Source organism: Colobus angolensis, unplaced genomic scaffold (assembly GCF_000951035.1).
Source record: "Colobus angolensis palliatus isolate OR3802 unplaced genomic scaffold, Cang.pa_1.0 Scaffold23, whole genome shotgun sequence".
Classification (NCBI taxonomy): domain Eukaryota; kingdom Metazoa; phylum Chordata; class Mammalia; order Primates; family Cercopithecidae; genus Colobus; species Colobus angolensis.
The window spans coordinates 366,132-378,915 of record NW_012115488.1 but is presented as its reverse complement, the minus strand read 5'-3'; the positions used below and the strand labels follow the sequence as shown (position 1 = coordinate 378,915).

The 12,784-nt window shown below is 39.6% G+C and overlaps 1 protein-coding gene across 3 annotated transcripts in view; it reads right to left on the bottom strand.

Moving 5' to 3' along the window:
• ATG10 (autophagy related 10) overlaps positions 1-12,784 on the bottom strand; it is a 292,922-nt gene that overhangs the window by 275,891 nt on the left and 4,247 nt on the right. For all 3 annotated transcript variants that reach the window (XR_001002005.1, XM_011944213.1, XM_011944214.1), the window contains exon 2: positions 3,398-3,517. Coding sequence is in view for 2 of the 3 variants with exons in the window: in XM_011944213.1 (XP_011799603.1) it covers positions 3,398-3,505 (108 nt within the window). In the remaining variant the exon portion in view is untranslated. The remainder of the gene's footprint in view (positions 1-3,397; positions 3,518-12,784) is intronic.

Here is a 12,784-nt window from a genome sequence, read left to right as displayed (position 1 = left end):
CAATTTAAAAAAATAATAAATTTCTGAGGCCTGAAAAGCAAAACGATAGTATCAGAATACTGTCTCCAAACAGTCCCAGAAAAAGGCTTGAGATACTACATAATACAAGGAAAGGTTTGAGGATATACCCAAGTGATTGATTCATAATTCCCTTCAGAAAAATGGCACAGGATCGCAGAAATTAGGTGGTAAAAATACTAATATGCCCAAATTGAGAACACAGGAATCTGCTATGTCTAGAGCCCCTGTCACTAATTCAGTTCAACAGCATGTGCTGAGGCGGGGTTGGAAGAGAAATCACAGTCATACCAGACAGACACCCAATCCCAGAGGTCATAAACTGACCATCCCATTGGGCATCACTGACATGTTTGGTTTGGTCCTCACTGTTGGAAAAATAATATTTTTTAATTAGTTGCCGACATCCAAAAATTCAGAGATCTCTCCACCCAAATCTGAATGTTTAACCTTTCTCAAAATATCAAAAGATTTGGTAACACTTGGACCCCTGTTTCCAACCTAGCAATAGGCCAGGCACTCTGGTCAGCCACAGACTTCTGGACTCAGTCTTCCTATTGTTCTGTCCCTGGAAGCTTGACTCATTTATTGTAATGTTTCAATACTGTCTCAGTGCTCATCCCCTACATGAAAGTGAACTACACTTAATTAGAGGTGTAACTCCCACTCCAAAAGGTAAGGAACTTTCCTACCTAAGCAACCAGTGGCAGCCAACAGAAGGCTAGACTTAGGCATACCTTTTTAGAGAAAGGTCAATAATGAAAACAAATCCTGAAAACCAGTTCTTGGGGCATTAGTTTGCAACTTCAGTGGAGAAACTTGTGACAGAATTTCCCTACTGAAGATCCTTCTGAGCCCCAGCCCCCTCACCCTTCAAACACAAATGCATACACAGTCCCAGCTCCTTCCCTAGCCTTCCCCTCCCACATTCTGCCAGGTAATGGAATGGTAACAGGAATTTTTATCATCTTGCCTCCAGCTTAAGATGAAGAAAAATTTCTTAAAAAAAAAAAAAAAACTGGTGAAAAGGCAAAGTCCCCAAGGAATAATCACACAAATTATTACAGGTCAAAAGGGGTCAGAAACCTATACTAATTCAATAAATAATCAATATTTTATTTAATCATTTTATAACAAAAGCATAAATATTAAATCAGGCTCAAGGTAAGATTTCTTATCATTATTACTTAACATTTTTCTAGTCAATGCATAAAATAATAGAGAGAACTATCACAAAGAAGTCAATTTAAACAACAATAAAAAAAAAACCTCTTAGTTTGCAGATGACCTCATTCCTAGAAGACCCAAGAGAAACCACTGAAAAGCCATGAAAACAAATAGGGAAATTCAACACGGTGACTGAATGGTTACAAAATTAATATACAAAATTACAGTTGTTTCACGTCAGCAATAATCATAGAAAAAACAAGATGAATAAAAATTGAAACATTATAGCAAACAAAACTATAAAATATACCCAGGAACAAAACCAATGAGAGGTGCTAGCACAGTCACATTATCCTGGAGAGGGAGACTTCCTGAGGGGTGATCAACTGTCTAGTCGCTACTTAGAGAGTGGGACTGGACTACCACAAAAGATTGACCCTACCCTCTGAACTGTGCATAAGCTACCCTGTCAAAGTTCAGCATGCACATGACCCAAGAGGAAATCATGGCTTATTTCCCCAGTGACACTCTGGACCTGATCAAAACCTACGCCTCCCGGGTCCAGTTCTGAATCATAGGAAATCCAACCCAAACTGTTCATTCCTCAGAGTGTATACAGGAAACAGATCCAACCAGCAGAGAATCAGGATTCATCACTTTTCAGGAACTGGGTAAAATGTTAAGTAGAGAAAATTTACCTATTCTCTAAGGAAGGGATTTCAAGGAACTCTTTAAAAAGCTTTTGACAGAGGCCAAGCGTGGTGGCTCATGCTTGTAATCCTAGCACTTTGGGAGGCTGAGGCAAGGTGGCTTGAGGTCAGGAGTTCGAGACCAGCCTGGCCAACATGGCCAAACCTTGTCTCTACTAAAAATACAAAAATTAGCCAGGCATGGTAGTGGACACTTAAAATCCCAGCTACTACTTGGGAGGCTGAGGCATGAGAATTGCTTGAACCAGGAGGCAGAGACTGCAGTGAGCCAAGATTGTGCCACTGCACTCCAGCCTGGGTAATAGAGCAAGACTCTGTCTCAAAACAAAACAAAAAAACAGTTTTTGACAGAGAACTAACTGTAAGTGTGGAAATAAGTACAAAGGCCTTTTACATTATTATTACTGAATCGAACCAAGAGAAAAAAAATACTTTGGGCCAGGCGTGGTGGTTCACGCTTGTAATCCCAGCACTTTGGGAGGTGGAGGTGGGCAGATCACTTGAGGTCAGGAGTGATCACTTGAAACCAGAAAGGCCAACATGGTAAAACCCTGTCTCTACTCAAAATACAAAAATTAGCCAGGTACAGTGGCATGCACCTATAGTCCCAGCTACTCGGGAGGCTGAGGCACAAGAATCGCTTGAACCCAGGAAGTGGTGATTGCAGTGAGCCAAGATTGCGCCACCGTACTCCAGAACAGAACAAGAACCCATCTCAAAAAAACAAAAAAAAATTCTGGGGCTGGGCGTGGTGGCTTACACCTATAATCCCAGGACTTTGGGAGGCTGAGATGGGCAGATCACTTAAGGCCAGGAGTTCAAGACCACGCTGGCCAACATGGCAAAACTCCATCTCTACTAAAAATACAAAAAATTTAGCCAGATGTGGTGGTGCACATCTGTAGTCCCAGCTACTAGGGAGGCTGAGGCACAAGAATCACTTGAATTTGAAAGGCAGAGGTTGCGGTGAGCCAAGATCATGCCATTGCACTCCAGCCTGGGGGACAGAGTGAGACTCTGTCACAAAAAAGAAAAAACATTTTGAAATATGTTTATATTAATAGGAAATTCCCAATTAATACAGTCCTCAATATTTCAGAAATTGTGATTGTTTATGGTTTGGTTTCAAGATTACCTTTTTACTCTCTAGGCGAAAGTAGTTTCCTAAGAATATTAACTTAGGATTGATGATTTGAAGCACCACAGAAACATCTGTTTACATTCAGATAATTAATATGCTAATTTCTATCTATTAAATTAAGCAGGTTACCTAAGGACTTTTCAAAATAATACTTCATTAGACTGATAATAATGAATATATATAGTTGAAACAAGAAAATGGACATCTGTTGTAAGACATCCTTCAATTTAAGCCTTTTACTAAATCAAACCAGTTTTCATACCTTAATTTCAATTATGTAGGTTTTACATGTCAACAAACCAAAACAATACAAAACAAAAAATCCTCTTTTGAGATAGAAAACAAACATTTCCATTCTTACCTTTGATGGTCTCCATTCCCAACTGTCACCTATCTGTTGTGAATGTTTAATGAATTCTGCACAATAATGTTGGAATGTTTTTTCTCCAATGAACTCATCTTCTTCCATGTTAAATGGTAACTGCAATATAAAAACTAAGTATTAGCATCAACTTTAGAATGATATTGAAAGGAATTCTGCTAACTGATTTATTTCTGTCAATAAACCAAAATTTGGGATGTAGAATGGCCTCAAGGCCACTAAAAAATGGTTTTGGTCAGGCGTGGTGGCTCACACCTATAATTCCAGCAATTTGGGAGGCCAAAGCAGGAAGACAGCTTGAACTGAGGAGTTCGAGACTAGCCTGGTCAACATGACAAGACTCTGTCTATATAAAAACTAAAAAACAGCCAGGCATAGTGGTGTGCACTTGTAGTCTCATCTACTCAGGAGGCTGAAGCAGGAGGATCACTTGAGACCAGGAGTTCAAGACTGCAGTTAGCTATGATCATGCCACTGTACTCCAGCGCGGGCGAGAGAATGAGACCCCATCTCAAAAAAAATAAAAAAGTGTTTTTGTTTTTCCTATCTTTCTCACCTTATCCCCATTTTTTTGTTGTTGTTTTTATTTTTGTTGTTTTTGTTATTGTTGTTTTTGAGATGAAGATTCGCTCCGTCATCCAAGCTGGAGTGCAATGGCATGATGCCGGCTCACTGCAACCTCCGCTTCCCAGGTTCAAGTGATTCTCCCACCTCAGCCTCTCGAGTAGCTGGGATCACAGTTGCATGCCAACACGCTGGCTAATTTTTGTATTCTTAGTAAAGACAGGGTTTCACCATGTTGGCCAGGCTGGTCTTAAACTCCTGACCTCAAGCAATCCACCAGCCTCGGCTTCCCAGAGTGCTGAGATTATAGGCATGAGCCACAATGCCCAGCTTTTTTTGTTTTTATATTCCTGTTTCTGTATCTTTGGTGCTTAGCATAGTAACACTCTAGATGCTTTTGTTCAATTGAATTAAAATCATATAAACTGCAAGGATTTTAAACCCCTGTTTGGCTCCAAGGTCAATGATCTGTCTATATTAGCTAATTCCTAAACCAGTGTCATTTCTGATTATTCAAATTTAGTATAATCTATGTAAGTTTGTTCATTCATCCAACAAATACATAGTGAATATCTATTAAGTAGCAGGCACTGTGCATAAGTAAAAGTTAGGTATACAAGAATGAAAAAATATATAGTCCTTGCCTTGTAAGAGCTCATATTCTAACAAAGGGAGACAAGAAATACAAATAATTACAGTAGGAACTCTCTTACCCAAACTCCATCTAACCAACTTGCCAGATTAATCGACAGAGTCATGTCTACAGCATGCTGATCGTGAAGCACCTCTGCTCCCATCAGTTAACTGTGTGTTCACAAACCTTATTCTCCTATCATAAATATATATTGTAATTAAATGTTAAACAAACCAAAACATAAGAGTAAAAAAGAGGGCCGGGCATGGTGGCTCACCCAGCACTTTGGGAGGCCAAGGCAGGCAGATTATGAGTCAGGAGATCAAGACCATCCTGGCTAACACGGTGAAACTCCATCTCTACTAAAAATACAAAAAATTAGCCGGGCATGGTGGCGGGTGCCTGTAGTCCCAGCCACTCAAGAGGCTGAGGCAGGAGAATGGCATGAACCCAGGAGGCAGAGCTTGCAGTGAGCTGAGATGGCGCCACTGCACTCCAGCCTGGGCGACAGAGCCAGACTCCATCTCAAAAAAAAAAAAAAAAAATTAAAAAAGAAGGACAACTGATATTTCTATAACCAAATGCCTTGGAAAGATTTGATAAAAGTGAGTCTCTCTAAGAAAAATAAACTGCTATTGAACTAGGTATGGACAATACAACTGAAAAGATTGGTGGGGGACAGGGGAGAGAAAAGATTCCAAGCTTTCTGCCTTTAGGTGGTGGTTCATTGAGTAAGACAGAAGTCTCTGGAGGAAGAAAAGGTTTGGGAAGAGAGATGGGTTTAATTTGGTCATATTGAGTTTGAATTTGAAATGCCTGTGGAATGTCCAAGTAAAGGGGTCTAGCAGGCATTTTGAGGTGTGTCTTGAACTCAAAAGGAAAGAGAAATCTGGGCTGGAAATACCGATTCTATATCAACATTACGTAGACGGTAACAGAACCCATTTCATCAATCACAGAGAGAATGCAAAACTAGAATAGCAAGAGAAGACTGATATGGTGCAGTCAGAGGAAATTTTTCCAAATGTATGATGATCCTGACATATACTGAAAGATACTAAATCAAAGAAAAATTAACTTTCGTTCATAAAGAACACTAATATACTTAGTAATATTTTTAAAACTCCAACAGACTCTTAGTTAGTAACAAAACTGAACAAAGTAGCCTAAGCCCTCCAGTTACTTGAGGTTTACTGAAGTATTGAAAATACTTAAACATAAAATTTCATTCAATAGCCATAGTGTATCTAATTAACAGCACTGTGCTACAAGCAAGATGACTGAACATCAAAACACTAATTGATATTTGGTTGAATACTTTTAAAATTATCTAAGGACTAGGCTTTGCTGAAGGATGCTACATACAATAATACAAACACTTATGGCTTGATTACAAAATTAGGAAGTATACTATATTAAAAAGATATCCATCTCAACTCGATTCATCATAACGTACCATAATGAAATATCATGGAATAATTATTGTTTTTTTGCTCAAGCAAGAATATTTCAACTCAAAAATGTAAATATAATTCAATCAACATTTTTATACGTAGTTTTCAAGTTGTAATACTTTCTGGTCCTCTACCAAATTCATAAACTAGCAGAGGCAGAAATTTAAATCTGAGAACTTCCTATAATGAAATGGATGAAGGCCGGGCGCGGTGGCTCAAGCCTGTAATCCCAGCACTTTGGGAGGCCAAGACGGGTGGATCACGAGGTCAGGAGATCGAGACCATCCTGGCTAACACAGTGAAACCTCGTCTCTACTAAAAAATACAAAAAACTAGCCGGGCGAGGTGGCGGGCGCCTGCAGTCCCAGCTACTCGGGAGGCTGAGGCAGGAGAATGGCCTAAACCCGGGAGGCGGAGCTTGCAGTGAGCTGAGATCCGGCCACTGCACTCCAGCCCGGGCGACAAAGCGAGACTCCGTCTCAAAAAAAAAAAAAAAAAATGGATGAAAATATGGCTAAAAATGGAAATAACCACAACTGTGGCTTATTAAGCAATAATAGCAAGAATAATACTTATTTTGCAAATTGAAAAACCTTAGATATGTGAACTGCGTATGTGTCCAGACTTAAGTTATCTTAAACTAAATTCATACTACAGGTGACAACAGTCACTCAAGTGAACTCTCAGTAAAAAGATGAATTTCAATTCTCATCTCATCCTAAACAATGAATCTCTCATTTCTAGTTGTAAGTAAAAGTTAGAAATGAGTCAGCACTCCTTGTGTCATAAAGTATAAGTTGTTTTGTTTTGTTTTGTGTTTTGGAGACGGAATCGCCCAGGCTGGCATGCAGTGGCATGATCTCAGTTCACTGCAATCTCTGCCTCCCGAGTTCAAGTGATTCTCCTGACTCAGCCTCCCAAGTAGCTGGGACTACAGGTGCACGCCACCACACCAGGCTAATTTTTTGTATTTTAGTAGAGACCGGGTTTCATTGTGTTGCCCAGGCTGGTCTCAAACTCCTGAGCTCAGGCAATCCACCCACCTTGGCCTCCCAAAATACTAGGATTATAGGTGTGAGCCACCACGCCCGGCATTAAGTTGTTAATGTATCCATTTTGCTTGAGACTTACTCCAGCTGAAGAATTGTGTTGTTTTGTTTCTGTTTTTGTTTTTGTTATGTAACATTCAATCAAAACCTTTCTCTAACTGCTTTACCAGAGACTAAAGATTGGAAAATAGAGTAAGTTTCCCCGCCAACTGAGGGTAGTCTGTCCAAACTATAAGTTAGCCCTTAGACTAAAAGCATAGAGATGTTTATTCTGCTGCTGTTCAAACATATCTTTCCAGAAAAGCAGGCTTAGTGAATTCTAACACTATATAATCATTGTTTAAATGATCCTTTTTAATTGAAAACAATTTTTTCACTACCACTCTCCATATTGTTTAATGTGATTTTTAATATAATGTGTGTGGAACTAATTCTTTGTTATTGTTTTAGTTGGAGCCGTTGATTTGATGAATCTATAAATCAATGTATATCAAAGTCATAATAGGACTAAAACACTATAAGAAATATAACTAAATTTCCTGGAACTTAAGATCATTTACAAAAATGTGATTACCACAGAACATGCTATACATACATTTAAACATTAAAAATCATTTTTTACTAATAAAGTAGGCAATTTCCTGAATACTTGTCCCTCCTAGCAACAATTCCACATTATTTATAACTGTAAGTGTAGACTCTTTTTTAAAAAACATGCAATATCAGCTAGGAGAGTTAAACATCAACCCACTACTTTTATGGCAATTTGGCTTGAATTCATTTAGATTAATTTAATCACTTACCTAGCAAGGTCCTTAGGCAGTGGTCCTCAAATTTAAGAGAGCAAGGAAGCAACCACAGTGCAAATTTAAATGCAGAATCCTAGGTCTTGGCCGAAAGATAACCTGATTCTGAAGACCCCAAAATAATTACTTTTAATTAGCACCTGGGATACTTTAAAAGGGAATCATGCTAAAAGACTAGCATGATCCCTAGACAAAAGATGACTCATTTTGATAGGGCTGGTAAAAGACCTGGATTTCAAGACATTTGGCAGCCTGGGTGGGACACAGAAGGCATGGCCCTGGGCAATCCAATAAAATAGCACAGAGATACATCAAAAGAGAAGTCGGATCAGTCCTGACAACAGATGACTAGCAGGGCTCAATTCTCCCTCCTTGCCTTCCCATTGGAATACATATTCCAAATCAAAGTTTAAATAAGAGGCAACACTGTACCTAGCCTAGAAATGAGGAATCTCTGTTGGTAGCTGAGGCTTGGTCTGACCTCTCTATCACTAGGTTAGTTGGGAAGAGGGTCATTTCACCCTTTCCCATTCTGTATTCCCTTCAGAGAAACAGATCCTGAGTTGCCACTCCCCTCCTGGTTTCTAGCCCCACTGGTAATTCTCTTTCAAGGCAGTTCTCTCCCAGTAGTGCAGTGTGCATGGCCAGATGTGGAAGGTAAAGCCCTGAGGTACACTGAGTACTGTGCAGCGAGCAACAGGTTTGCTGCAGGAACAGGATGAGCTCTCAAAATAGTACAGTCTCACCACTAACATCCCAAAAAGCTAAAAAAAAAAAAAAAAAACTATAAACTATTTCAAATCATACAAAAACACTTCCCTCATTCTAGTTACAGGACCGAAAGATTCAACACTAGGAAAGGAAGACCTCTCCTGAGTATAGAAAATGATCTATCCTTCATAAATTTGGTTGCACCCATTCATCTGCTTTCCAAGCTAACAAAAAGAGGAAGATTCCTCCAGCTTCTAAATGTAGTGAGAGAGACGAAGGAAGGAACGCTTGGTCACTCTGACCAGTCAACATGCCCCTCTTTTGTCAAGGTAAGTAAACCAAAACACAAGACCTTTAAGTAGCTCTTGCATAAGAAAAGAGGGGCACTACCATAAACAGGAAGAGGTAAAGCTTGCTCCAGTAATGGGCTTACACTAGGAATATGGAAATCAAACTGAGGAATTATCTACTCTGTGTTCCCAATTTTAAAAAGAAAAAGTTTAGAAAGGGAAAGACCTCATCTAAAAGCAAGAGATGAGGAAGGAAAAACAGCTGAGATTAAAAAGGAAACTGCATAAGAAAAAACTGGAAGGAAATTCAAACATGTAACTGTAGAGATATAAATTCTACATTCAAGGCAACAGAGATGTATAGAAGCCGGAAAAAAATCACATTCGAGTTTCAGTGTATAAGCATATAAGATCCTCTCCAAATACACAAAAGAAAAAAGACCAAGATGAAAACAATGCATATTGTTTGATGGGAAGGACAAAGAACACAGGTCCAACCTACAAATAACTGGAATTTCTGAACTACAATCATAAGCAAATGTACAACTGAAAAACTGTTCTAAGACGGAGGAAAAAAAGATTTAAAAGATTTACCTACAAACTGAAAGAATTCACCATGTTTCTAAAAAAAACAAAGCTGCTGGAAAGAAACTTATGCCTAAACATAGCCTGGTGGAATATCTTAATTTAAAGACTAGAAAGAAAAAAGATGCAGGCAAAAAAAAAAAGGTTTACCTACAAGTAACAAAAATCAGGGTAGCCTCTGCCATCTTCACCTACTGCAATGAATGCCAGAAGATGATACAGCAACGTCTACAATGTCTGGGGATTTGATTTACACTTTGTATCTTAGCATCTATAACAGATAGGCAAACAGTAAATTTTTTTTTTAAGTTGTAAATGAATAAAAGAAAAATTCAGACCAGGCACAGTGGTTCATGCCTGTAATCCCAGCACTTTGGGAGGCTGAGACAGGAGAATCACCTGAGGTCAGGAGTTCAAGACCAGCCTGGCTAACATGGTAAAATCCCTTCTCTACTTAAAATACAAAAATTAGCCAGGTGCAGTAGTGTGCACTGTAGTCCTAGCTACTCCAGAGGCTGAGGCAGGAGAATCGCTTAAACCCAGGAGGCGGAGGTTGCAGTGAGCTAAGATTGTGCCACTGCACTCCAGCCTGGGTGACAAAGCGAGACTGTCTTTAAAAAAACAAAAACAAAAAGAAAAAAAATGTAAAAATTTGAATGGACTTATTCTATATATCTCTTCTCATTTATAGTACCTTTCTTCAACTTTCAGGTCTATTCACTTCTTGGAACTTTTCTTACACAAACTGATGTATACTTTGGGAGGCCAAGGTGGGAGGATCACTTGAGGCTAGGAATTCAAGGTTGCAGTGAGCTATGACCGTGACACTGCCCTTCAGCCTGGAGACAGAGCAAGATCCTGTCTCTAAAACAAACAACAACAACAACAACACCCACAGATCTATGTGACATCCAATCTTTCTGATACCAGTATCATTATTTTTATTAAAAGATTTTAATTTTTTAATAATAAAACTCTGCAAGCACCTAAGAACAACTGTTCCACCACTGATGACAATTTGAGCTGATCCACCAGCTCAAACTCTCTTGCTGCCTTTGAACAGTGGGTGGTAGGACTAGTACAACAAACTCTAGTCAGCACATACGCCAAGATTCCCAGAATGAGGAAATAAGGAGATAACGGGCTATCCTTGGCCAAAAGTATCCAAAAAATAAGAAGAGACAGAAAGGAGCAGTGGCTCACGCCTGTAATCCCAGCATTTTGGGAGGCCAAGGTGGACAGATCACCTGAGGTCAGGAGTTCGAGACCAGCCTGACCAACACGGTGAAACCCCATCTCTACTAAAAATACAAAAATTAGCTGGGCGTGGTGGCGGGCGGCTGTAATCCCAGCTACCTGGGAGGCTGAGGCAGGAGAATCACTTGAACCTGGGAGGCAGAGGGTGCAATGAGCTGAGATCGTGCCATTGCACTCCAGCTTAGGCGACAGAGCGAGACTCCATCAAAAAAAAAAAAAAAAAGGACCAACACAATATCAGAAGCTACAGAATCAGTACCAGCCTGAATACAGATGATAGAGCAAAGTGTCTTTAAAATATACTACCAAGTGCCATATTTTTATTTTGGAAAATAAAAAAAGGAAATGGTTGGACATTTTTGTAATGAAAGACACATTCCCTTTAAATTTTTCTTCTTGCAAACGTCTTTGTTCAGAGATGAGACTAATGTGCCTTCTATTTCCAGAAGTTTTTCATTCATTCACTCAGTACCTACAATACCCTAGTGCTTGCTGTGAGTGTCCTCCTAGAAAAGAATATCAAACTTCCTGGCAAAACTGGGAAAGACTCCAAAACTTGGAGTTCTGAACACATGAATTCAATTCTTAAAGAACTGAATTTTGAAATTTGAGTAAGGGCCAACCAGGTGGAGACAAAGTCACTCCAAAAATATGAAGGAGCTCCTGCAAAGACAGGGTCTGAAAAGAATGCAAGGTTTAAAAATAAAACAAATGGCAGTGGATGCAGCATAGCTTGGATGGAGTAGAGTATGGGCAAATAAGGTCTAACGGTTCCCAACTTTACGGGGAACCCACTCTTCAAGGGGCTGCTTGGAAATAAATGGGATCATATTGGATTGTCAAAAAAAAAAAGAAGTTAGAGCTTGCCATTGCCATTTAGTACTGCGGGACCGGGTAAAATAAACATTCTACGATGTGCAGGCCAATCCCACACAGTGAAGAGTTGTCCGTAAAAATGCCAGTAGAGCCCCCTTTGAGAAATACTGGGAAGTAGGTAAGGAATTAACAAAGTCTAGAGAATTTAACTCTAGGGCCTCAGCATATCCTTTAAAATCTGAGATCACAACCTCCGTTTCACTCACTAAATATTTACTAAGTGCTAAAAGATAAACTAAGGCACATTAAAATTTTAAAGAGTTTATTTGAGGTCAGGCACAGTAATCCCAGCACTTTGGGAGGACAAGGCAGGTGGATTGCTTGAGCCCAGGAATTTAAGACCAGTCTGGGCAAATGGTGATATCCTGCCTCTACAAAAAATACAAAAATTAACCTGGCATAGTGGTGCATGCCTGTAGTCCCAGCTACTTGGGAGGCTGAAGTGGGAGGATAGCTTGAGCCCAGGAAATCGAGGCTGCAGTGAGCCATAATTGCACTACTGCCCTCCAACCTGGGCGACACAACAAGATACTGTCTCAAAAAAACAAAAACAAGAAAATGTTTATTTGAGCAGACAATGGTTAACTCATTTATGCAGGAGGTTGCAAATTTTTTTGTATGAAAAATCAGACCTTGGTGATGACCTTGAGCAGGATATAAATAACTCCCACAAGCTTAGCATTCCAATAATGGAACACTAGGCATATTAACGAATTAGTCAGCTCCAGAATGCAAGCAACATGGGGCTGCACCAAAGGGACACAGTTAGAAAGCTTTTGAAGAGTAAACAGCAGAAGCAAGGCCAAGAAAATCTATGATTGGTCAAAGTGGAGTAGTCTTACTTGGATCATTCCAGTAAAAGGCAGTGGTTAGAGGTTAGTTGGTTTCTGATTGGTTAAGCTACAAGTTTCATTTTCCTAGAATAAGACCATTTAGACTGAGTTGGGTGTTAGTTTATATAGGAACCCAGGGCACTGGAGCTTCCTCAGGCAATGGCCTCCCAATTATTTTAACACAGGAAGCTGTTTTTGCTGGGCAATAAATACGTTTCCTTCTTTCCTCTGACCATGATGAAGCTTGGAACTTTGTGGCCTACCTTTAATAACTGTACAACATTCACAGTATATTTTCAGTATAACT